This window comes from Triplophysa dalaica, chromosome 1 (assembly GCF_015846415.1).
Source record: "Triplophysa dalaica isolate WHDGS20190420 chromosome 1, ASM1584641v1, whole genome shotgun sequence".
In the NCBI taxonomy this organism is placed as follows: Eukaryota; Metazoa; Chordata; class Actinopteri; order Cypriniformes; family Nemacheilidae; genus Triplophysa; species Triplophysa dalaica.
This window is the reverse complement of record NC_079542.1, coordinates 19,811,909-19,839,411: the sequence shown is the minus strand read 5'-3', so window position 1 is coordinate 19,839,411 and position 27,503 is coordinate 19,811,909. Positions and strand designations below refer to the sequence as shown.

General features: G+C 38.0%; 1 protein-coding gene and 1 long non-coding RNA gene across 4 annotated transcripts in view; one reads left to right on the top strand and one right to left on the bottom strand.

Moving 5' to 3' along the window:
- mettl15 (methyltransferase 15, mitochondrial 12S rRNA N4-cytidine) overlaps positions 1 to 23,686 on the top strand; it is a 69,404-nt gene extending 45,718 nt beyond the window's left edge. For all 3 annotated transcript variants that reach the window (XM_056758315.1, XM_056758323.1, XM_056758332.1), the window contains exons 4-6: positions 10,130 to 10,321; positions 13,465 to 13,643; positions 22,528 to 23,686. In XM_056758315.1, the coding sequence (XP_056614293.1) occupies positions 10,130 to 10,321; positions 13,465 to 13,643; positions 22,528 to 22,985 (829 nt within the window). In that variant the 3' untranslated portion in view covers positions 22,986 to 23,686. The remainder of the gene's footprint in view (positions 1 to 10,129; positions 10,322 to 13,464; positions 13,644 to 22,527) is intronic.
- Positions 23,687 to 25,404: 1,718 nt separating this feature from the next.
- LOC130429711 (uncharacterized) lies at positions 25,405 to 27,261 on the bottom strand. Its single transcript, XR_008907669.1, has 4 exons — positions 26,988 to 27,261; positions 26,530 to 26,635; positions 25,908 to 26,044; positions 25,405 to 25,599 (listed from the first exon to the last, which is right to left on the bottom strand). It is a non-coding gene; the product is annotated as an uncharacterized LOC130429711 (long non-coding RNA).
- Positions 27,262 to 27,503: the final 242 nt, after the last annotated feature.

Below are 27,503 nucleotides of genomic sequence, written 5' to 3'. Positions count from 1 at the left end.
ATTCATTCTTTGGAGCTTCAAAATATTTACCCCCTGTACAAAAGCATTACAACGTATGAAAGAGCCAGGATTTTATTTCATTTAACTCTGATTGTGTTTGATTGTTTTATGGTGAACCAATCCCTTGAGCATCTACAGTTTATCACCTCTAAACATGGCTCATACTTGTAGTATTTTTTAATACTTATATCTAATTATCATGATGAACATCTGCAATTAAGAATTAATCTTAATATGCATCACATTGTAAGGTCTTCAACCACCCCTGCAAGGACATTTTTCACTCACATTAACTCTTAAATAATTGTTACTGAACATTTTGTGTAGTGTAGTTGAGCTTTACACGATGTTAAGCAGCTCTGGTCTTGCACTCATTACGTTTGAACCTGCCTTCGTGCGGCACTTGACAAATCAGCCACTGTGAAAACCGCTCACTTTTCCACACCTAATGACACTCTGACATAGCACCTCCTACTCAGACTGGGTTGCTAGGCATTATTGTCATATTGTCACGCACTGAATTATGTCTCCTTCCATTCTGCAAACTTTCTCTCAACTGCACCATCAGCTTTTTATTTTTATATTAGAGCAGAAACTTTTGCCAGACTTTACTCAGGAAACTCACCGTGTGAAATTACTATATTGTTAAATGAAAAGCAAAAAAAATATTTTCAATTTGACATCTTCAATTATAGTGTAAATATTGTTTCTTAAAAGAAAAACCTGTCAATTTAAAATTCAAGAATAGGTTAAGTGATGCTCATCTTTGGTCAAGGCATCAGGGTCACTGTAACATTGGCGAGCATGTTGACAAGTTATTGTTCTCAATCCCATTGACACATGAGATAAGTGAAATACGTTTAGGTGTTTAGGTTTGTTTTAGGCGCAGATGTCAACGCATCAGATCATTGTCATACCATACATTGCCATTTGACATAATGCCTGCATAGATGTGTCATTAACATTATAGAACACTGGCCATGATAGTCTTTGTCCCAACAGTCTGTCCTAAGGGGCTCGTTTCAATAAGGAGGTTTAACCAACTTGGGTTTACTATGTGGTTTAAAATGTGAAAATGTTTTCTGTTTCTTTGGTGTGTTATAAGTTGCCCATGCATATATTAGACACGAAAATTGCAAACATGCAAGTGTCAGAACAAAAGATGCATTTTATCTTAAAGCAAATGCTCACCCAGACCTGCCTGAAACGTCTCATGTAACCACCCCCCCGCGAATGTATGTCATTTCGTGGTATGACTTGACTAAGACCACCCAAATGTATACGCAAGTAAGGAGGAGTACTTGTAAATCTCATTGTAACGTCGCTGCCGCAGCCATGCCGTGGAGTCGCTGTGCCTCATTTATCAATCTAACGTAGAAACGAGCGCAGAAATCATCTTGCGTCAGGATTCACGTGTGATTCATCAAACATCCGTATGCCGGCAATCTCAACGTACAAAGGATCGTACCTTGATAAATACACAAAAGCACCCATTTACCTTGTAATTTCAAGCATTTAAATAATCATATAATTAGGCTAGAAAATAAAATACTGTATTAATGTAATGAAAATAAGAAATCGCATTGGAATCCATTTTTACATTGTCATACTAAATGAAAAAACTTAATCTATCTTTCTATTTGTCATTATTCCTTATCAGTTATCAAAAGAGTAAAGTATACACGGACCTTCTGCCTTTCTCAAAACCTGCGTACACGAACTGAGACCTGTCGTGAGATTTGATCATAGCAACCGCTCAAGTCCATTTTGACAAATGGCAAGTTTTGGTTGGAAACGACCGTACACCCAGTTTTCGGTCAACGCTCGTTTCTTAAATGAGGCCAGCTGTGTGTTTCATTGTGAAAGAAAGCCTCTTTGTTTTCCCCTTCCAAAAGATGAGACTACTAAAAACGAATGGTTACATTTTTTTTACAATACTGTTCTAGAACAGTACAATCCGAATATTCAAGTCTGTGCAGCGCATTTCACAGATGATAGCTTCATGAACCTGGGAGAAATCTAGGCCGGCTGTGCACAAAATCTTTGCTTAAAAAGTTGGGCAATTCCAACTTTTTAAACTTTGCAAGGACAGTATGGCGTTTCAGATTCGCAGCCTTTGAGTATATTTTCATTGTAAAAGACTTTGTTACGGACTAACGCTTGTTGAATTTGTCTTGTTTGTGATCTACAAATGGTTTCAGAGAGGCGGGGCAAGAAGGAGATTCAAACATGGATGTGAAAAATACAGCGTTTTTTAACCTTAAAATCCTGGATACATATTGCATTACAACTAAAACAAACAATAATAATTGTTTTAGCCCTGCCATTTGACCCCTTTAAGCGCAAGCACCACTACTATGACAAGCCATGATCAGTGGAACTCCGATATTTAGATTCACCATGGCAACAGCACAGAAGAAAAAGCGACATGGTGGCAAGAAGCGCATGAGAGCGTAGCACACTTTTGGCTCTGCATACAGGGGATTTACTAATCTGCTGAAAATGACTTAAATTTAAATTAATAAATAGATAAATTTATCAATAAACAGAAATGTAAAAAAATATATAATGTTCTCACCCCCCATCAGTGCTCTAGTGATGACTGTGAGACATCACGGTGTATCGGAAACACTTGTTAGGGTGTCAGACTTTCATGTCAACTGCTCAGAGCAGATTTGGGTAGCAATGGCTGCACGTCTTAATTAATTGTTTCTCACCTTTATTGCTTAATTTCTCTGTTTATGTCTGTATTACAAAAACAATTATTCATGCACTTTATACAAACATTATTAAGTAATTTCTCATCCTCCATAGAAAAGTACCATTTGTGAGAAAATGTAAGGGAAAGAATATGCTCAGATATAATACACAGCCACGATGGCTGATGTTATTGATTGATGTTGTTCACTGTAAAAAAAAATATAGTTTTAATAAAAATGCACAGGGAAATGACAAAATTCCACTCGGGTCCTAAATGCCTTTTCTTAAATCAAAGTACATCCCTATGAATTAATACAGCCTCTTCACATACAAGGTCCTCTATAAAAGCACATATGACATTTTAGTCACTATGACATTAGTCACTGGTCTCTGTGTGATCAAAATGTGTGCCAGGAATTACTCTATTAATGAATGAATGAGTTACACTTTTTAAAGTGTAGATCGAAAGAAATCTGCTCCTGACCAGGTTAGGTTCACAGAGTAAGTTACTACGGTTACAAGTTACATCTCTTTTAGAAACTGGCTTGAGTTACCCCGCTTTCTCAGTTTTGAAACGCAATTCTGAAATGGAAAACCAAGAGTTTCCCTTATTTCATGGTCATTATACTAAGAGTTTTCACTAAGCATCCTCTCTAAAACAGACCCGTGTCAATTTGTCTGTAGTGAAGACACAAAGAAATGTGTAGATCTTGCCCAGTTTATCAGTGTTACAGTATCTGTAAAGTACTGTCATGTAATGTTCCCATTGTTTTGTGATATTGTTGTTGTTATTTTTTATAACTACACTTACATTTATGCATTTGGCAGATGCTTTCAGTGTATACATTTTGTCAGTATGTGCGTTTGCTGGATCAGACTCATGACTTTGGGCAACTGAAACAGAAACCTTTTTTTCCTTTTTTGTTGTTTTATGGCTCTTTTACCTGCTTTTACCTGAATAATTAGGCTTGATTTGGAAACTTCGTTTGGGGTTAAGCTCAAGAAATGTATTTTGCAGTAAGGCCTTACATTTAGTACAGTTTTGTTTTATTACATTTACATTACATTTACATTTAGTCATTTGGCAGACCTTTTTATCCAAAGCGACTTACAGTGCACTTATTACAGGGACAATCCCCCTGGAGCAACATGGAGTAAAGTGTCTTGCTTAAGGACACACTGGTGGTGGGATCGAACCAGCAACCTTTGATTTACCAGTTCAGTGGTTTAACCCACTAGACCACCATCTCACATTTATTTATTTATTACACCATCTCACATCTCACTATTATTATGTGTCTATGCAAGAGCTTTGGCATTTATAGAAAGGGAGAGCGGGGAAAGGTCTGTTCAGGATTTAATCAGTGTATTTGCTCCGCTATTGATCAGTCAGTGTCATGTCACCCCATTGCATTTTCACTCTGTGAAATGAGAAACAGACATGAAACATTGTTTACAGGTCTTCATCTTTTTCATAGATTTGGTTATATTTGGTTCTCCTCTTTTGAAGAGATCCTTTTAAAACAAGCGTATAGCTATGGTTTTTATCTCAAGCTTGTAATAAAATATGTTTTTAGTATAATAGTCTGAAAAATATAACACACTTTCATCCTACCCAAACCTCTTCTGAGCTTACATCAACGGTGTCAAGCAGAACCAACGTGAATCTTGACTTTATTGTAAAGTCAGTAATGAAAATCCAAGTTGCAGAGTCACCTGCTGCTGGTTTATATATTCAGTCAATAAATTGATATCTGAATATCTGAAAGTGTTTTGTATATTTCATGTCACAATCTTTCTTTTCCCAAGCTTAATTATCTTGAGTGGTCAGAATAGTTGTTCAGAAGTTTGTTGTTATTGTAGATGTAGATACTGTATATGTTGTTGTTGCTTAAAGTAAATGTACAATATATGAGGTTGATTTCACACAAAATATGACATGAAAATGTTTGGTCAAAGAAGAAATTAAGAAAATTATGCAGAAATATGTAACATTGGTCTTTTAAAGTCCTACTTTGGTTTATGGAGTGTCCAACAACACGTTTATGTGCATGCAAGGTGTAAAAACACTATTTTGTCGTAATAATAGGCAGTTTTTCTTATCATATTTCGTGTCTGACTCTCAAATGATTCGTTCCGCGATTCATCCGTCTTATCCCCCCTATCCGCTAGCCTAGTGTCATGTGATTGGTCAGAAGGTGTAGTCTGTTGTGTTTGGTCAAACGCGTTCAGCATTTGTTGCAAATGGAACACCTATCAACAATACTGGATTGCGGTTTACAGGTGGTTGGAAATTATATACAGTGTAAAGATAGAGATGGCGGGGATTTTACCTTACCAGTTTGAGCCTGAGTCTGACGAAGAAAAATCCAAAGATGATAGTAAATAACAGTTGTCTGTAACAAAGTCTTTTACCAAGAAAATATACTTACAGGCTGCGAATCTGCAGCCCCGGTGAAGTTTTAAGGGTCTCATGAACTGTGCTTTATAGTTTTTGTACTGTTATATGAGGTCTACTTATGACGTTTGTGTGTTTTTTTTACATTCAAAAAATTCAATATCAATAAGTATTAGGCTATTTTCTACCCAGGGTTTGAGTCCAGCTCTGCAAACGCTCGTTTTTAATGCTGCATTGAAGACTTTATAACTAAATGCCCACTGCTTTGATTGGATAGCAGTTTGCGTAGTTAGAGCCTTCTGTGGATTTGGTTAGAGACGTAACTTTAAGTTACATATTAGCAACTTTCACAGTTTTCACAGGGCCTCAGTATTATCTGGAGACTTTATAAAAGAGCTCCCCAGATCAGAATTTCATGTGATGCAATTGCACGATGTTATGGCAAGGCTTTGCATATAGTTTGTATAGCCTATAGTTTATTGCGTTTAATGATATATGACCGTACCTGTCAGTATTTGAGACCCGTGATCGCTTACCAGAAAAAAGATCACCGCGATTGTGGGTCTCAAATGGAGTTTCCATGATAAATAAACAAACGGGAGACATCCTGGTAATTTATGGATATCACCCAGCACCCGAAATGATACCAAAACACTTAAAAACAGCCTCCATTATCCGGAAACGGTGGATAAACCTTGAAAACTTATATATGAGCCCACCAAATCACAGAGATGGAGTATTACAAATGACAATTACAATGAGGTCCCCAGGTAATACTAATCTTGAATGATAGTGCTCAGGGCACATCAAGCGATCTCTAACATGGCAATAGTGACGCATAGTACAAAACTGTTTAACATGTAAGATTGCTGCACCATTCCTATTGGATGCAATATTCACGACACAAAACCGCTTAAAAATTTTAGTCATTCCACAAATCCAGTGTCGCTCTCTGCCTTGTTCACGGTGGAATCCTCTGAGAAATGAAACAAACAAAAGTTCCATGTTTTTCCCACATGAGCTGGAACACCTTTAAAAATAAACTTTAACCCCACATTCCTAATGTCGGAATCCGAAGGAAGGGTATGCAGCGACTGTAATCTTCCACAACCAGAGGTGGCACAATATTTAGCTATCTTTAACAGCATGTTTGTTTATTGGTTGCCCGCTCTATCTAGTTCCACGCCACTTCAGAATTGTCATGCGCAAACCGGTAGGTGGGGCTAGAGTAGTCATTGATATTTTTCTGTGGAGGTGGTGTTCAACCTATCAATGTCGTCATAGATAGGTGCATTCCAGAACCTGCCGTTCACTGGGCCTGGTGTCAGATGTAATCTCAGTAACAAGCGTGTTTTCAGTTCTAACACTTACATGATGTTCGCATGAATACGATTCCCTCTTATATAACAAGAGCTTGGGTTAAAATTGTAATTTTAATACATCCCTCCTTTAATAGTTGGAAAGGCCCCACTTTTTAACCAAAGCTTTCGCACATAGCCTGTCTTAATCTCTCTCCCAGGTTCGTCAAGCAATCGTCGGTAAAATGCGCTGCACAAATTTGAACATTCGGATTGTACTTTTCTGGAACAGTGTTGTGAATAAAATGTAACCATTCGTTTTTAGTTTTGGCACGGCAAACAAAGTATTTCTTTTCGCAACGAAACACATAGCGTTTCCCCCACAGGGCTGCGGCGATGACGATACAATGAAATTTACAAGTAGCCCACCTCACTTGCGTTTAGATTTGGCGGTCTTAGTCAAATCATGTTACAAAGTGGCGTACATTCGCCGGGGTGTGGTTAAAAGAGGCGTTTCAGGCAGGTATGGGTTACTTTCAAACACGGGAACATAACACACTGCATGAAATGTAATTTTCATGACATTATGTTACTTACTACCAGTGAAATTAAAAATGACAATTCTTATTTTTTCATGAAATATTGTGGCGTTCATGGTAATCAATGTGGGTCATTTTCTCTTTTAAATTCATGTACCCTCATAAACTTTAGATAAAATCTGAAAATGCACTCCTGAAATTACTATCCATCTCAAATGATGTAAACTAAATGGCTATGCCGGAGCATCCATTAACTCCTCCCCTTCAACTGTCCGTCTACTGCCAGCTTCACTTCAAAATCAATGCATTCGCAGTGAATACTGCAAGCCACGCCCACTATTTTTCCTTTTCACTTGGAAATGTGTCAGAATACGGAAGTTAAAACGATCGCAACATCCGGTTCACAGGGATTCATTTGTGATAATATTTTGTTAAAAGCCAAAGAGAAACCTTTTAAGGCCCTAAATTGACTGTGTATCGACGCAGGCAGCGTTCTGCTTTTCAGAAGCTCTGTATGTCTCCTTCCAAACTCGCCAATCCATGGACAGGGTGGGTGGAACGGGGTTATACCGCTTTTGCGGAGTGTATGTGTTTGTGTGGGCGGGCAAGAAAATGCCTCACTATAGATTTTCCAACAAATTAATGAAGCTACTGAGCGAACGAGGAGGAGGGAAAGAGTGAGAGAGAGATAGAAAGCCCCTTTCACAGCGCAGAAAACTGAGGGAAGCCCTTGCAGCGGGGGCGGGAGCTGAGTGGCTCCCTCACCTCTTGATCTTTCTGCCTGGCGTGGGTGTGTGGACACGGGCACCCCGGGGTCCTACGGTCAAAGCTCTTGGCTGGCCACGTGAGTAGGAGAGGAAGAAGACTTTTGATAACCTTTGAGGTGGAGACGAGGAGGAGAATCTTAGTATTTAACATGACTACAAAGAGCCGGTCTGTGTTACCATGCATGTGGCCAAATTAGCACTTATGACTCCGTGTGAAACCTCTGTTGTTCAGACACCTCATTTGCTCCTGTACCGTCTGATTTATAGTTGCATACCTGAGCTGTTCTCCACTCACAGGCTGTCTAAAGGTCACATAAAATGAATGGCTTCTCTGTATCTCAGGAAGAGATATGGAGAGAAAGAGTGATCTGAGAGACAAAGATGATGGTGAAATGCCTATATGCGTGTTTCTGGATACATCAGTCGTGATTTCTGTCAGGAGCCACATTGTACGGATCTCTTGTTAGTCATAGCTGTGAAGTCCCTTCAGATGAAAGAAAGTGGATTAAAGCACTAATGAAAAAGGAAAAACTAGGCAGTTACGCATTGACACCCACTAGTCCATCTGAATGATTGAATATTAAAGAGTCATCTTCAATATTCACGTCAACCCAACACGCTCATCACGATCATACTCTAACATTCATACTCCCATACACGCCACGCGCGTGTGCATCGATGTGTTAATGTGCCCCACAGAATAATTGCAGAGCCCTTTGCACTGTGTTGTTTTACTCTCGTGTATTCACATGCGTTTGAGGGTTTGTGTGTCTGTTTTTCAATTAAATTTAAGCTGTGACAGCATTCTCTCTCACACACAATCCTCATCTTCTGGTCTCCAAGGTGATAAATAAATGATACTTTGTTACCTTCCCTGTGGGACGCGTATTATTTGGTCTATCTCTCTTTCCTTCCTCTCTTTCCTTTTTATGAGCTGCAGTAGTCTTTGGACACCCACTAAGAACTTAGTGTCTAGGTAACCAGCCCCACAGTTTGTTCAGCTCTGAAAAATATAAATTGTGGATTTGTGTGGCAACTTTTGGCTGTTATATAAGAATGGAAATTCACAGGTTCAAGGACCAAATGCTATTTTATTCTACAATATTACACATTCTTATTTGACTTTAAACGGGAGTTGAAACTTTTGATTTATTTTTCAAAATACTGTGACTTTTAGTCTCTGAATTATTCTCAAGTTTTTTTAAACAAACAGTTCTTTATGGAAACATTCAGAAAAATGGTTTGTTGGTCTATGGCATTGCTTTGCCGAAAGAGGTTACGTATTTAATGCGTTCTGAAGAGCAGTTTGTCCGTTTAGGGCTACTGTGGAAACAACTTGTACTGTAAAAAATGTCAGGTTGTTTCAATTTATTATGATTAAGTAACTAGTTTCACCGAAACTTAGTGAAGTATCAAGTATTACTTGAATTTTCATTTTTTTAGGTGGCCCAAACTTGACTCAAACATTAAAAAGTATGTTTGCTCAACTAATTTTATAGTTCAATCAACTTAAATGTTTAAATCTGTAATTTTGTTAAACTACAGCAAATTCAGTTAAAGTTGTAGCATTAATTCTACCCGTTTTATGATATTTATACTAAGATTTATGATTTGATTATCATAACTTCACATCACATAAAAAAAGAAGACAAAAGAACATATACATATACATATAATTATATTAATATTTTGAATAATCTGCATATAGTGAAGTATACAGAGACATTAGATGAAACGTGATGAAAGTCACCCAGGCAGGCACGTCTCATTGGATCAAACAAACGGTCAATAATCCAGATCCTTCTGCACATGGAATCATGGAATTTTTATTTAATTTTCATTTAAAAAATTGTGATGTTCTTATGCATTTAATACCAAAATTAGGACATCCTATATTCAGGTTAAGTTTATAAAATCTTAAAAATAATGGTTCAATAAAAAATGTTGTGGGAACCACTTCTCTTTCGCTTCCGTAATGCTGTATCATCGTATTTGGGTTTATTTGTCCGTTCAACTTGAGCCACTGTTGACTGAATTTGAAGTCTTCATTCGTTTTTAAAAATATGTTTACAGGCTTAATATAACATGTCTCTAAGTCCAACCAAAATATTAGTTCAACTGAGATATTTTTGCTCTTCCAACGTTTTATTAATTGCTGATTTATTTAGATAGAAATATCTCATTCTAAGTTAATAAAATCATAACAATTCATTATGTATGCTCTTTATACACATCTGAAGACAGTTATGTGTATTGTATTGCATTTTTGTCAATAGATCCTCCCAAAAATTACTTAAAAAATGTGTCACATCTATGATTCTGAAATTACCTTAATATCAATATTCTTTTATTTTTCATGAACCATTTTAACTGAACCACAGTACCAACACAGCAGGTTTTTGTTTTCTTTTTATTCTTTCTTATTAGGGGACAGGTGAAGCCAGTTCTAGGAAGGTTCAGTGAGCTGGATAACCTGCTCCCAGCATTGGGTTTAGGCCCAGGAGGTGTGGATGCTGTCCTTCTAGATGCTGGCTGCTCCTCCATGCAGATGGACACAGCAGAAAGAGGCTTCTCCCTCAGCAAAGACGGACCCCTAGACATGAGGATGGACGGAGACAGGTTTGATTATTACATCAATTCACTGCTTTTCATATAAAAAAGTCTCATTATCTCTATTATTCCAAGCATCATTTGTACTATTATGCCTGATTCACTTTAGACATACACTGGTGGACACAGTTATTATTCTTGGCTCACTCGATGTGTAGCCACATTATTGATTACATCTATAGAGTCTCCACGCCTCTCTATTATAGCTGTTAAAAACTAATTCTGAACAGGTGTAAGGCAAAACCTAATTACTGCTTAATACAATATGAAGATGACTAAGCACTGCAGAGCCAAGTGATTCATAGACAGGGTTTGCGGGGACGTTATATCGTGTTGTATCTGTAAGAGATGTTGGTTTGAATGGACGATGGATGAAGAGAAAGAGAGCCAGAGCATTTGAGGGCCAGTGTGTGTATTGTGAGTGCATAGCTTTGACAGCGGGCCCCTCTCGGTCTATAGGAGAAATAAACCAAACCGTTCTTGGCCACCATTGACTATGATAGAAGGAAAAATTATATTATATTTTTTTTGTTCTGTTGAACACAAAAGAAGAGACTTTGAAGAATGCAGGAAAACAAACAGGTATGGGGCACTTTTGACTACCATTGTAATTTTTCCTATATGGTAGTCAATGGTGGCCAAGAACTGTTTGGTTACAAGCATTTTCCAAATATCATTCTTTGTGTTCATCACAACACAAAAACACAGATTTGAAACAACTTGAGTTGGAGTATTTTTTTGTGAACTGTCCCTTTAAGAGGGTATGAGGATGTTGTGTTTCTTAGTCACAATGTCCTTGACAGATTTTACATTGTGTATTCTACAGTAATAATACAATGCAATTCATTTATTTGTGTACACAAAGACATTAAAACATGATCTAAAAAGCTTTACTGTTTGCATTTTATCATAATTATCCATGATGGAGGCCTTAACTATGTACAAACCTAAATTTATAAAGGTGGTGAGGTATGGTGAAGGGATTCCTGATGGATTTTATCGAGGTAAGCAGCAGTTTATTTTTGGCCATGTTTGTGAAATTCAAGCTAAAGTGGCATCAAAATACTCTTAGATAAAAATTGCTAATGTGTGTTTTGTATGAATACGATGAAGGATTGTATGGTTTTGAGATAAAGTACTCAAATTCTCATTTATAATATTATAAATACTGAAATAAATATAATTGTATTATTTTGCAAATAAATACGACATTTTGCCTTTGTAAACAAAGATTTCAATCTTTAACATGGCATTACTAATCAATATTAGAGATATCAATGTTCAATTTTTAAATGATGTTCTTTATATTATGTTGGATAATTGTTTGTGGAAATCCGGAAATTACTAAAGACATATCTGGGTTTTTAAAAAACAGAGTCACGTATATCTCTTGCTTTTGTTTGGCTGGATGAACATGCCCATCCCAGACCTTGATTTGCAACTCCATTATTGCAGCCAATGATAGTGTTTCTAATATTTGTATAAAATAGACATTGCCAACCTTTTTAAAACAGTCCTTCTTGTAATCTGTTAACAGATTATAATACATGTGAAGCAGCTAGGCCTGATTTGAAAATCATTAATAACACCTTCCTGCCCTGTTATACTAGCATAGAGTTTTTTCATGGATATCAACTCTAAATCTACAAATCTGTTTTCTTATTTAAAGAAAAGTGAGAGGCTTTACGTTCTTATTAGGAAGTTTTGTCAAAGTTTTCAGTGTGATAATGAGGTGGAAATCCCACCCACCATAACTGACTGTGAACTTTTCTGGGGGCGAGATGAAATGGTTGAAGAAAGAGAGGGAGTGAGAGGGACCCAAAGGAAAAAGAGAAAGGGCGAGATGTAGAGCAGGTCGATCCAGGTCCAGCCCACAGTATCTGAAAACACTCTATCCTCGTTTTGTCACTAAAACCAATGCAAGAATTAAACTTTACGACAGCATGACGCAGTCAGCCAACTCTAGCTGGCCTTCAAGAAGAACAGAACATACTTCGCATTAATCAGCATGTCTCGTAGTTACTCATGCTGTGCGCTTAGTTGTGCCCACATAAATAAAAAAACAGTTAGAAGTATAATTATTCAAGGATAATCCAGAATGACATCAATTGGAAAATCATTTATGGATTTTTATTTATCAGTTGGAATGACTTGTTTAAAAAATATCTCTTAATAGTCACTCAGTAGTACTTAACGGATATCTTAGAAGATCTGAAGATACTGTGAAAAGTGATGGCAAACTGATAAATGACATAAAGGAAAGTCTGTCATCATTTATCTACAATCATTTCATTCATAATATGTGAGAGACTTTTTTTCTGTGGAGCACAAAAGAAAATAGTCTGAGAAATGTTTTGTGTCCACGCAATGGAAGTCAAAGGGGATTAATGTTGTTTGGTTATGGACATTGTTCTAAATATCTTTTTTTTATTGTTGCAGGTAATAACGGTTTGATAATCCATGAGACTGAGTAAAGCATGTGAAAATGTATCTTTTTGGTTAAACGATCCCTTCAAACTGTTATTATACATTCTAACTTAAAATGTTGAAAGCTGTTTGGCATTATCAGTGATGGTAAGGTTCAAAGGATACCACAGCATAACATTTTTCTACTTCTAAAATGAGGCAGATGTAGTTTAAATATCTGGGAAATAATGCTCATACTTAATCATACTCAGATGTGTATCATGATACTTAGTGAACATATAAATCAGTATAATCAACTTTGCATGCATCTATTGAAAACCTGCCGAGTGAATTAGTCGCTGCTTATTAATATTTCATTTCACATTAAATGTTTTATTTAGATTAGCAGGTTAATATATTTACCAAACAGGGATTTGTCTCTTTAGAGGTTTAACTTTGTCTTATTGATCCAACTTCTTTCAAAGAGCACACATAAATGTTTTCCAAATGCAAGAAAAGATGAGTGCATAATTGAGTGATATTTTTATATTTGTCACTAAGCGTTTTTCCCTCCAGTTCTGTCGTATGTACACACACACTCTCTTTTTATAGATCTCAAACCCACATCTCCCAGAGTGGGAAGGTGGGAGGGGTTTCGCTGGTGTCTTAGAGCTGTCAGGCTTGGCTTCTGTCAGCCAGGAGCTTGTGACGTCAAGCTGCTTAATTGGGCTCCTCTTTGTGCGTAGGTACCCCGACATGCCCTGCGCGACTGACGTGGTCAATGCCTTAGATCAACAGGCGCTTGCGTCCGTGCTGGCTGCGTACGGGGAGGAGCGACACACCAGGAAAATTGCGGCGGCCATCGCACAGGCACGCAGCGTCTACCCCATCGGCCGGACCCTGCAACTGGCCAGCATCGTGGCAGGTACCCCCCTCATTAATTCCCTACACCATCTCCCTCACCAGAGAAATACAAAAAAGAAAGAAAGAGAGCAAGATATTAATGCAAAGTCTCCCTACGGGGACGTATTTGTCCTGGAAAAACAGAAGGAAAGATCAATGCTGTTTCTGATCCCAAATCTCTTCCATCCTCCTTCCCCCTCTCATCTGTCTGATTTTCCATCAGCAGCGCATCCTTTGCGTAAGACAAAACAGTATAAAAAAAAAAACGAAGAGAACCGAAAGGGTGAAAGATAGCCAAAAGCTGCCGGTGGGGCGCCGTGCGTTTCTTCTCCCCTTAATTCGTATTTAGACTCACACTCCCATTTTCTCCCCCCGCCCCCCGTATGCTTTGATTTTTTTCGCACACTCCCTGCCATCCACAGCTCCCTCCCCGTCTGTGCCCTTCTCTGCACCCCCACCAACACGCTTCTCCAAACACACGCATCACACATGCACCACATTGCAGCAGCTCGACGGTTTTTGATATTATATTTATCGGCTGCTTTATTTTTGCCATCGCTGTTTCCATAGCCTAACGCCGCCGATGAGATGGAGAGAGAGAGAAACAGATCAAGAGTCAGTTCAGATGACGGTAGCACGAGGCGAGCACATGCGTCATGCCGGGAGAACAGGTGTGACTAAGGGCAGTTGTTTGATCTTCTTTGAAGAGGAGAGCGAGTCAACAACAATGTTTATTCCAATCAATCTGGAAGAGTCTGACTCTCGAGGGTCCCCGGGGGTCAGCGATGGGCTGCCGGCCTCACCGTTGCCAGGGGAAGCGATTGATGGAGCGGGAGGGAGGGATGATATGTGAGGTTTTGTATACTTGGGAATGGAAGGGGTTTAGGCTATGCATTAACATGGGACTTCTCTCTCTTCTGAGCGCTTTGTTTCCTTACATGATCCCAACAATGCCTTTCTGCCCTTGCGTTTAGGGGCGGACCGATCACTGCGCCTGACCCCACGTTTATTTTCTCCATTTTTTTCAGGAGAGAGATCTCTGCTGTTAGTTGCGCTGGTCGTTACTTTCTGTTTTCTCTCCTAATGCAGTGGCCACTGCGTTCTTTATGAAGATGTTTGCTTTGTTTGACGTCACTTCTTGGTTTACAGCTATACCTCTTAAGACACATACTGGGTTCTTCTTAAGCCATAACAAAACAGGGAATCCCCGACCAAGGTCCTTAGCTAGTACTGTTTAATGAAACGCATTAGAGAAAAGCCGAGGTCACGCCGGTCTAATGTGCTCATCAGTGTGAACCCAGCTGGCGTGACAGAAGATTATCCAGATTCCCCAAGGAAAGCGTGCCTGGCTCCCAATGCACAGATCAGCTGTCTGGAAGAGGTTTTATTGGGGCCAGCAGGGGGTGCTCACCCTGTGTGGATCCTAATACCCCAGTATAGTGACGGGGACACTATAGCGTCAAAAAGCATCGTCCTTCAGATGAGACGTTAGACCGAGGTCCTGACTCTCTGTGGCCATTAAAAATCCCAAGAAGTCCTTCGAATAAGAGTAGTGGTTTAACCCCGGCATCCTGGCCAAATTTGCCCATGCGCCTCTGGCGCAATATGGCTGCCATCGCATCATCCAGGTGGATGCTGCACATTGGGGGTGGTTGAGTAGATTCCCCCCTTCCATGTAAAGCGCATTGAGTGTCCAGAAAAGGCCTATTTAAATGTAATGAATTATTTCTACATATCAGACCAGTTTGAATCAAAATGAGCATCAGCACAAAACTGGCTTAAGGCCAGACACTTGACAACCTCACCGACCCCAGCCTGCCACATGACTGTCAACCTATCAATCTAGCGTCACCATTCACATTTATTTGGAATCAGAATGAAATTCACAGGTTTTGACAGCATGGTTAAACAGTTGTTTAAGCTGCCGGTCATGCTTTAATATCACTGTGAGAGACACTAATCAGAACGTTATTGATTACTGGTTGAATTGCAGACTTGTTGCAGCTCTGATTAAAATTGATCTTAGTTTTTTCTTCCGAGTTTCCTCAGGCCCACATCACAGTTTTACAAGTAAGGCAGTCCTTAGAGTCCTTACTCCTATTAGTTAGAGTTCTCTCTCCACCGTAGCACTCTAACTTTATCTGGTAGTGTTGTAATACAGTAGACACATTGTTTTCTCTGTTTAAACACTGGATGACTCTTAGTGAAATGACTTGAGTCGGGACCTAGCTTTCTTTGGATTATTCATTGGTTTGTTTACTGATGGTTTTAAACAAAACAAAACTTGGATGTGTGGGTATGTGTGTGAGAATCTCTTTCTTTTTCGCATTCAGGATGCAGATTATTAATGTCGTCTTTAAGGAGTGGAAGGAATGCAGCCTGGTGGAGCTTAGCATCTAGCTATTCAATTAGTATTTAGCGGAAGCTTTTCATCCAAAGCTGTCAATTGCCCTCTTTGTGTAACTTGGGATTAAGCGTTTCATTCAGCTCCAGAATTCCATGCAGTGACACATTTCTGACATTCAGCCAACATGACGAAACTATGAAGAACAAAGTCATGATGGGTCTCGACGTGTTGGTGATACTGTAGGTAGCTTTTCACAGAGGGACTGGCTAGTGCGTGATGCTGTAAAAACTATTTTCCACAAATGGGTGAAATGGCAAAATAGTTCCTTTGTTATAGAAATGTCTGAAACCGCGGATAACATTTGCAATTCAATAATTATTCAAAGGGATTTTCAAAAAACAATGTATTGTACACTTCCTTTCAGAAGTTAAGGGTCAATTGAGTTAAAGGTTTCTCATGACCTCGCCAATCTTTTGATCTGAAGGCGTATGCTTAAATGTCTGAAAGCATTTTTGTAAACAAAAACAATTCCGAATTATATATTGAATGTTTTTGAAGAAGATGAGTTTGGCTGAAAAATGTAATAAAACCAGCCAATAGGAGCATGGCATAGATCTCAAGAAGCTGGCTGATATAATACCAAGCAAACATTACTGCTTACTCTGCGCAACAATAGTGACTAGACTGAACATGTGAGTAAATTACCTTAAACCTCTGAACAGTAGTTTATATTATGTGTATATGTCTGAACATAAAATGTTATTACAAAGTAGATATCTTTTCACTAGTAGTCTCAGAAACTGTGTACTTTTAATTAAACTTAGCTATGATTTTGCTTTACATGCAGTATGAAATTTTACTTGAATCAATCTTTAGATAGTTGATTTTTTTCTGTTTTAGCCATTTATAGGTGAGGCTTGAGCTTTATTGTCAGGCCTTCGTAATATGTTTAACCATGAGTTTTTGCCCTTTTTTGAAACTATTTTATACATTTTGAAGAAATGAAATATTGTTGTTTCATGAAAATTGTAATCCGTTCTGGACATCCAGATAAGATTTCACATATACAGGACATCTCGCACAAAGATAACCCCAGATACCTTTTTTAGGTACATAGCTTGATGCTTTAGTTTGGAAAATAGCTTTAACACAACTATTCAGCCCAGAACACTAAACGTTATCATATGAAAGCGTCCCAATTCTGCCATGGTCAAGTTTGAACCTACAACCTTAGTATTTAGTAGCCCAGTTCATGAACCTTAGCGTAAGGTTCATCTTATTAATTTCTCAGCAGCCTCGAGTCATCTTTGTGAACAGTCAACAGACTTTTTTTGTTTCCCACTAGCCAATAGAAGCACTGCCCTTTAAACCTCAAATAACAGTCATGATGTTCAGTGTCCCTACGCGGCTTCTTGCTTTTATAAAGGGGATTTACTGGGTAATAATGAAGTATCATTCTTTCAGACTTAGCATAGATACTCCCAGCCTAACCCATGAACTGGAGGATTTTCTAATAGCCCTTTCTAAAGAAAACAGCATAAATTGGCTCTATATAATAATCTGGAGCCCTTTATAAGCTTTTTTACTGGAAGCCTGATGTTGTCGGCATAGATTGGAAAATGTTGTACAAATTTTACGGGTAAACAAGAAGATGGAAGGCTTTAATTTTCTCTCTCTCTCTCCCTCTTGTATTGCTCTTCTCTTTCCCAGAGGTGAACAAGGAGAAATATGTAAGTGTCCGTGAGACAAATTTGTTGAAGATGAGTCATCATCTTGTTGTCATAGCGCATACAGGATTGAGTCTTTTTCAAAAGATATTCACCCTTCAACCATAACAGTGTTTCATGACAAATGAGGAATAAATTAAAGAAATAAACCATGTACTGAGTCGCACCTCCGTCCTGCGTCATTTTGCAAACATGGGGCGTGCAAATTTAATAAAGTATTTAGTGCTCTTAATCAATCTTTAGTAGAATTTGATCACAGCAGATTACATTTGGAATTGCTAAAAGGATCATGACCGCACAGGGCAAGATTTCATGTGTTCTCCTGTGCTAAAATAGAGCTCAAGGGTGAGGAATTCAATTCAGGAAATTCATGGCCAAGTATTACATGTGAAGCAGTATAGTCAATGTCTTGAAAAATCATTGACTTTTTTGCTTTTCAGACATAGTGTTTAAAAAAATCAGGGTTGCAAGTTAATACATGTAGCTATTATAAATAAGAATAATGGATTCAATTCAGGTTTATATAGTCCTTTTTTACATGGTTGCAGCTTTACATAAAAAGTGAATTTTTTTACAGTACATGTACAGTATATAATGCATACAGATAAGAATACAATACAATACATAGTATTATTGCAAAAAATCTTAACAGCCATCCATCTTACATAAAAAATTGCATATAAACAGAATATAATTTGCAATGATACCATAAAAAGCACAATTAAATTGCTATAGCGATTTTCAATTTCTTACTCAAAATTGTAAGAAATCCAACAAATGTGTATTTATCAGGAAGTGTTTAGTATTTATAATACAAGATTGCAGTTATTTCTATGTAAAAATACATAGATACAAAATATACAAAAAATACAAAATTTTTGAAGATCTTTAAAATCTTTTTTTGACTTCTGGATTTGCCTAATCAGAGGGTCAAATTATATTTGGACTAGAATATTTTTAAATGATAACTGTCCATTCCTTGTTTCATTCCTGACCTTTCATTAACAGATAGGGATTGCAGAGCAATCTCCCTTCATTACAGACGGGTGTCATGCGGTAATCACTTGCATCCAAACAAAGACATACTGCCATTATCAAATCCATGAGCAGCTGGGTGTTACCCTCTAATCATTCCCCTCATAAAAGACTGACAAGCAATTGCATGCATTTACATACACTCAACAAATATATTTCTTGTATGACTGACAATGTCATGTCATGACAATGACACAATTGTTTTTCAAATGACAATTAAAAGAAACCATTGAATGGTACAATATACAGCCCATTGGGCTTGTATGTTAACATTGTTTTTATCCCAGGCAGTTCATTGTAAATTTATAGGTAATTAGACAGAGGCTGTCCCCACTGTCACACCTGTCAGGTTTCATGGCCAGAGAATCAATAGAGATTGCTGCCTGAATGTGATGAGAGCACCCTTGAGGTAATAGAAAAACTCATTGGTGTTTTTATTTACACATTATCTGTTAAGCTTTTATTGTTGGACAAAATAAGATTTTTTGACGCCTTTTCCAAAATAAGGATATTTTGATTTTCTGTACTGCTGTTGTACATAAACAAAATTGTATTATTAATGTTTACAATCTGCTTTACTCAAACTTGATTCTATTTGTTTGTGCATTATTGGCTTATGTTCCACAGGATGTTTTATGTGTATATTTTTCAGATATTCCTAACACCAGCTAGTTCTCTTTTAACCAGTCTTTGTGTTGTTTATCTTTCTATATATTCTCTTCTTGTTTTTAATGTCCTTTCTTTTTTTCTCTCATATTTTGATGTTCCTCAAATCCTGGTTGGGATTGTAGGGTAGAGGCATGTGGTCTTATTGATTGGCTAGTGTCTCACTTCTCCAAGTCCAGAAGTGCAAGACTTGTGAGATGCAACACCTCTCTTTCTTTAATCTATGTCGCTCCATCTCCTGCACTCATTCATCTTCAACAATAAGAGCAGCGCTTAACCCACAAAAAAGAAAGAAATCTTAGTTCATGACAGCTAGCATGTATTGTCAATTTTATTCAAATGATTTTTAAACAGGCTAACACAAAGGTTAAAGAATTAAAGCTGTCATGTAGAGAGCTGCCCCACTGATACTGTGATTTTCTATAAACTGGTTTTGTTGTTAAATATAACATTTTTGTAGTTTTATTTGTACATTTGTAAATTAAAAATAAATTAGTTTAGTAATAGCAACAATTCTGTTAATACTTGAGATGCTCCGATACAAAATTTCTCCACCGATGCCTATACAAGTAGATAATTATAAGTGATATTGACATTGTCATTTAGCAGACGCTTTTATCTAAAGCGACTTACAGACGGGGTTAACAATGGAAGCAATTGGGACAACAAAAAGGATTAGTGCAATAAAAAAAAAACTGTTCTCACATAGCCTACCACAGTAAACAGAGCTAAGTTGGAATTTTTTTTTTCCTTTGCTTTTTTCTTTCGAAAGAGTAGAAAAGAAATAGAAGTCAGAACTGATCGGTCCGGAGTTGACGGAAGAGATGGGTTTTCAGACGATTCTTAAAGATGGCTACAGAATCCGCAGATTTCGTAGCAGCGGTCAGATCATTCCACATAAGTGTAACCGATCCAGAGAATGTACGTGAGAGAGATTTTTTCCCTCATGGGTCGGCTCAGATGCATGAATAAACATTCATGATACTAACTCAAAGGCAGCAGAACTGTGCTTTTAATATTTTTTTATCTTTAACAAGGACTGTAGGCAGCTATAAAGCAATAAACAGCAATAAACATTTATTTTCTTTTAAAAAGGTGTTAAATACCTGAAAAAAAGAAAAAGTCACCCTTATTTGTGTGGTTGTAGTATTTTTAAACATTAATTATTAAAAGAAAAATAAAGTAAAAGTTTTATTCAAATGAGAATTTATTACTTTTTAAAAATAAAGAAGTTAGAAATATACAGATTTTTTAATGATGACATCTTGCATGCGTAGGTAAATAGTATAATATGTAAAATCAAGTGCAAATTGTGTTTTAAGTACTAAACTCACAATAGAAGGGCTCTGGGATAAACCAAACATAGTCACGATGACTTGCAAGAGTTAACATAGTGATCATTTGATATGGTCACATAAATATATAATGGTATATAAAGGAATTTTGTTTGCTAATCATGTTATTAGCACATAACCAAAAATCTGCCCAGAACAATAGTTCTGCTTAAAGTACAATTTCTACAGCCTCATAGCCAGAAATTTTAGGATGTGCAGGTGGTCAGTTCAGTGAAGAACGTCACCTCCTGTCGCTCTGACTGGTCCAGTTCATCTCGGCACAATATAGAGCACGGACCCATTTCTCCATGAGCTTTGGGAGCTTTGTATTACAGCCTGTTTATTCTCAAAACCACTGTGTTATCACACAGTGATCTGAAATAAGCCCCTGTCTGTCCCCAGCAGTGTGCATCTTTCAGTGGCTTTGTCTTGTTTGTTTATCTGGTCTTGTCTTAAAGTGCACTTGCACCTTTTTGTTCTTCATAACAAAATTTGATCTTGATTGTTCCTACAAAAAAATTAATGCGCTTTATCTCTTATATACGTAATAAAGCCAGAAAAGGGCAGCATCACTTGATAACAAGGACCCTTAACCCCATAGCCTAGTAATTTTTTTCAAATAATTAATATAAAAAGTTGTTGGTCAGTTGTGGTCTAGTGGTTAGAGAGTACAACTCGTAGCCAGAAGGTCGCTGGTTCAATTCTCAATGCCACCAGCAAATGAATGAAGTGCTCTTGAGCAAGGCACCTTACCCCTGTTTGCTCTGCAGTGATAGCTGCCCACTGCACCCTACTTGTAAATCGCTTTGGATAAAAGCGTCTACCAAATGAATAAATTTAAATGTAAAAAAGCAAAAACCGGGTTATGGTGATGTCTGTTTAAATGTTGGACCTTGAGATCTAATAACTTTGATGTAAACATGAAACAGATTGAAACAAATACTATTTTAGTAATTCAAACATTGCCTTGTCAGTCTTTATCTTTCTGTGTTGAAAATGATCAAATGCAAAAACATTTAAATTGCCAAGTTATTAGTCTTTAGTACAGGGCAAAATAATTTTTTTACCATCTATATTTGCTATGGTAACCACACAAATATTAACATTTTATGGTTCAAAAATGTGAGATCTCTCTTCAAATTTGTAAGGCATTTGTTTTATTTTTAGTGCATGATTTTTCATAGTCAGGTAAGTGCCATTTTCAGGATTGTAACATCCATAACGCGACCTTTTCCTCATAAATGGACACATGAAAATGAATATAAAGTAACTATTTCATGTTCTATAAAGAGGCATCCCTTCTCCATTCATTTGGGTATTATTGCTTCAGGATTGTGTATTTTATTTTACAGAAATCCTACAAACTTTATCGTCTCGCCCCAAAAAGCGTCCTTTTTTGTCACATTTTGTTGCATGTTTATTTCCCATCTTTTGATGTTTAGACTCTATCAACAGGGGTTCAGTAAAATATAAACAGATGGTTCAATATAATCGTAACAAATTCATTCTCTGTGATTCTCTCATTTTTATGTCACGTCCATAACTGTGGAATTGCCCTATAGATTTTATTCAGTTCATATTTATGAACTAAAACTACAAACTTTAATGGATATTCTCAAAAAGAACATCACATGAATCTTAGAGGCACTTCTGGAATCTTATTTATATCCATCCTTTGTATCACATTTTTACTGAATGTGCCTGGAACATATTGACATTCAACATATGAAAAAAATGCTAAAGTACGATCTCTCTTGAACCGTAAAGTGAATCTTTCATCCTTCTTTCCCACTGTAGGAGCGTTTCCAGCCAGTGCGCTGTTTGCCCGCCGCGACCGGCTGCAGAGACCTTCACACGTGGCCACCAAAACCTTTCAGGCCTTACGGATATTTGTGAACGATGAGCTGAACGAGCTGCATGCCGGACTGCGTACGGCGCAGACCTTGCTCCGTCCCAAGGGGCGACTCTGTGTTCTCACCTTCCACTCCTTGGAGGATCGGCTAGTCAAGCGCTTCCTCCGTGGAGAGGACCTGGCCGCACCGCCGCGGCTCAGCATTCGTCAGAGAGCCAAAGCTCGGCGTGAGGCAGTGGAAGAGGAGCGTGAGGAGGAGGAAGAAAGTGAAGAGGAGGAGAAGGGACTAGAGGACGCGTATTGGGTCATCCTTCAGAAGAAAGTGATGAAGCCGAGTGAAGAAGAGGTGCAGGAGAACCCGAGAGCGCGTTCGGCTAAACTCAGAACGGCTGTAAGGAAATAGAGAACGTTGCTCTTATCTTGTTAGAACTAAGATCAGAGATTCTCCAATGTTAAGGTTCACCATCGTTTTGAAAGTGCACAAATAAGACATTTTGTATGGGATCAAATTATTTATGAGGTTCTGAATGAAGTTCACTGAAGTCCATAGAAGTATGACGATTACTGATCTCTATTTACAGTGAATTTCCTAAAGCCACACCCAAAACAATTCACGAGAAACTACGAGCCTAAATGGTCTGTGGGTGTTCAAGGTTGAGTTCATCGCCTACCTGCTGAGGAACTGCCACCCAATTACACCAATAAATATACTTTACCACATTACTGGCTCTGTTACGTCAGCTCATAGCCAAATGAAGTATCACTTCACACGCGGGTTTCATCCAACTCTCACCTCTTTCCGACTCGATTTTCTGCATTCATGACTATATTGCCGAAGTCCGACTGTGTCCTGTGAAGTTTCTATTAACAGCTAAAATAAGCCAGTGTGCGGTCAAAGCTCATTCTCACACCTAAGCAGCCGTACAAGAGGTCAAGAAAATTCTAAAGTTTGGGAGAAAGACATTTAATCTCAGATCTCAGTTTTCACCTTTTTCTTGTTTTTACATGTATATGCCTTGTTGTTTTTCTTGTATTTCTTGTATTCAATGTGTCTCATGTACAACTGCTTTGTAACAATGAAAATTGTAAAAGCGCTATATAAATAAAATTGAGTTGAGTTAAGTTAAATATATGTAAAAAGTTTTACACAATTAAAGAATGTACATAAAAAACGCGTTGTGTGCACGCATGGCCACGTTTAGAGCCAATGCAGACGTGGAGAGAGAAGAGACGAAGAGATTGCATCTCTATGCGGCGGCCTCTCTGCCTTTGTTGAGCTAGTGGGGGTGAGTCACACACCTGCAGGACTTGGGTGGGATTCCGCTGCCATGGTAATGCTGAGTGCCTGGTGTACTGTACGCCGGCCCCGGAGTTTGAGCTCAGATCTGAATCAAATACCCAAACACCTCACCGATAGCGTAGAACAGGATGACAATATTTTCTTTGAGCTCGCAGCCTCTGGTTTTAACACCTCTTCACAGTATGTCTGTTCACTCTGCATGACAATGTAAGCAGTTCCACCAACCAAATTACAATGGTAAAAAAATAGATGCGCAAAGAATGTTGCCAAAGTTTTTTCTTTAGAAGTACCAGATGCAATGTATAGTAATTAGCTGTTAAATACGAAGCTAAACCATATATGAGGCAATGGTATGTTTTTAAGCTGTTAAATATAAAGTTAAATCATATATGGTATGAAACAAAGGAAAGTTTATTAGCTTTTAAATACGAAGTAAGATCATATATGAGACAATGGAAAGTTTTTTTTCAATTGCACAGGATTCTTTGCCAAATATGTCACAGGTACTGTACACATCACATTTCCTGAACTGGAAATCCTTGAACTGATGGTTCATTAATGACTATTTTCCCAGAAAATGATTTCCAGTATGTATTATGTAAATGTTGCCAGGAATATTGATCTTACTCAGTCCTTACAGTAAAGTATGGAGATGAGGTTTTCAAATGCATAGATTGTAGTCAGTGCTGCCTCCAACTGGTCAGGATTGCCAGACCCAAAATTCACAAACAATACAAAACATTAACAGAGAGGTATTCTATTATTTTATGAGTTCCTTATAATCCTTTGTTTTAAAGGGCTGTCAGAAAGAAAACAAAAAAACGTCACTTAAATTTGGTTTGTATTCAGCCGCACTTGAATCGCTTAAAATGGATTAAAACATGTCAAAAGTTTTTATGATGATAATTCTGTGTGCTCCCCCCCAAAAAAATCTTCAAGCTCTACTTCACGATCTTATTCCGTCAGCTCTAAATATACACCGCCCTGTCGTTACCGTGGAAACTAAACGCACATGTAATGTTGAACTTAATGGTGTTTAAGTGTGTTTGCTGTTCTAATAATGGCGTGATCAGCCAAAGACTCTCTGCCTCATCCTTCTCTTCTGACGTCACGCCGACACTCACAAGCTGCCTGCATGCTAATACGTGTCAACAGTGAAGCCTTGATCCTGCTGTGAGATGAGAGAATCGAAAAGATACAGTGTGATGATCGGGAGAGCGAGCTGAGGAACTCGGATTACTCATATTTAATTCCTAGATTTCTCGAATCCACAAAGCTGTTGTAAAATGAGACGTGCAAAATACTGATTCTTATAAACGTTCTTTACTCACAGCTGTAAAGTTTCGAAGATATGTGCTGGAAACATAAATATAGGTGTAAATCTGAAACTGGTCATGTGTTTGTGCAACCCGGCATCGTCAATTCAGCTCACCTGTTATGGCCTGAGACCTATCACACCACAGCCGCACGCATTAGCATCTTTTTAATTAAACAGTTTGCTAAAAACTTACGCAAGCAGTTTCTGAGCTGTGATTGAGCTCTCACCTGAGAAAGAGTGCTGGAGAGGATTTCTTGGCTCTGATGAGAGTTTATTTCAAGCTGACCCTTTTGGCTGTGGTGTGCTTTGGCAGGGTTGATACTGTACAGTCACGTGTGCCTTATTTCACTTCACAAAACTTTTCATTCAGATCACAAAACTTTTCTTCGCTTGACGTGTCTGAGAGAAGGAGTAGAAGAACATCAGGAAATGCTCAAGTAGGTGTTCAACCATTGACCGTTCACATTTGCTGTCTGCTCCTCACAGTAACCTCACAATCAGAATACTATTTACTACATTTTCTGTACAAATTCTGTAGATAGTGAATAGAGACTTAAAAAAAAACATAAGTAGGCAAACCCCCACACAGCCACATGACTTCCTATTTCTTTAACTAATAAAAAATATGATAAAGTCAACAGAAGTACAGCACAGTTAATGAGACTCCTGCTAATTTCTTATAATTAAAGCCTTTTTTTCTCCATTACCTGGAACCTCCTCAGATGTTTGGAATAGTTTTGGCAGCAGGGGACAGGCTATTTGTGGAGCTGGAGTCACCTTGATAAAGGGTGGTTTCCGTTCAAAGTGAGAAAAGTAACAGCATCAGGTCCACCATTATACAGTACTAGAGAGAGACAAAAAGACAGACAGTTGCTGTCCTGTAGTACAGTAAAACTGAACTTTTGTGTGAAGTTTGGTCATGAGACTTTTTTCATTAAGTTTGTATTCTGTCATTTCTATTCAAAGTACTGGTAAATGCTGTGGACAGTATATCAAATTATGTTATCGGTCCCTTTTTAAATAAACTATCTTGGATTGCCAACCAGAAGCTGTTAGATAGTTTATTTGGAGTATAACAATGTGCATAGTAAAGAATATAAGACCTATTTCACCTGTTTCATAGGTTTTTTTTTATAAATAAAAAAATTGAATGACACTATTTTTCTTAAATGTGATTTAACAGAGGTAAGTGACCTTTTATTTATACATGCAGTCTATGTTGCTTGTAATAGTGATAAAGTAAAAATTGAAATAATTTTTTTGCTAAATTATCACACCTTTTGCATTAATATTCGCTAGGGATGTAAACATATCACTGTACAATAATACCTCGGTATGCCATCCACGGTACGGTATTGTTGCAATGTTCAAAATGGCAAACTATGACTTGGAAAGGTGCCATAAGCCTCCTCTTTTCTGTATCCCGTACTCATAACTGTTGATTAGAGGTATGAGTTATAGTAGGAGTTGGGTCAATTTACTAAAGTTATTGCTTCAGATGGTCCTTGCCAAAGGTAACATCTAAAATTGTTTATACATTCTCTATGATAGGCTCGAAAGACCTATCGTTTCATACAGTCATGTGACCACGATCATTTTAGGTTTCGCCTTCGCGTGGCGCTGTGCAGATCGATCGAGATCTGAAGCAGTGCATGCCGGTTAGAAATGCAACAGCATTCTAGGTTATCTTTATATGTTAGCTATTCAAACGTGTTCTGTGTCTGGATATTTTAGCATTCATGTTCATCCTAATTGAGTGTTGTAAAAATAATTCAAAGTTTGTTTACAGTTCACACAAGCCTGAGAAGAGCTGGCCGCCATCTTGTCCGTGATGTCAAATGACGCGTCACTCTGAGGTCGGGGATGATCGATCTGCCCCGAGTTCAGAGGTTGGATGACCAACTTCGTTTGGAGCATCAGGAGCGGCTGCACCAGGCTGTGATGACGACACAGGTTTTCATGATTGCAACCATACAACCCATGACAACAATTAGGTATGATGACATCGTAACCACTCGCGGCGAACATTCTGACTCAAAAATTTGTTCCAACCCGCGCGGTACTAAAATGTGTGTGTCCTTCAATATCTTCTCCTGGCCGCCTGGTGGGAGTATGTTTTTCCAGGATACGACGATAACTACATCGAGTGCAAGCCCCTGAAGCGTTGGACACTTCGGGATTTCAGCCCTAATGTGATTTCAGGTCACCGCGGCTTTCAGAAAATTTGCGTTGCGTTCAACCGGGCGGTGGCTTTCATCTAAGCTTTGGACACTAATGAAAGGTAGCTGGACCTAAATACATAG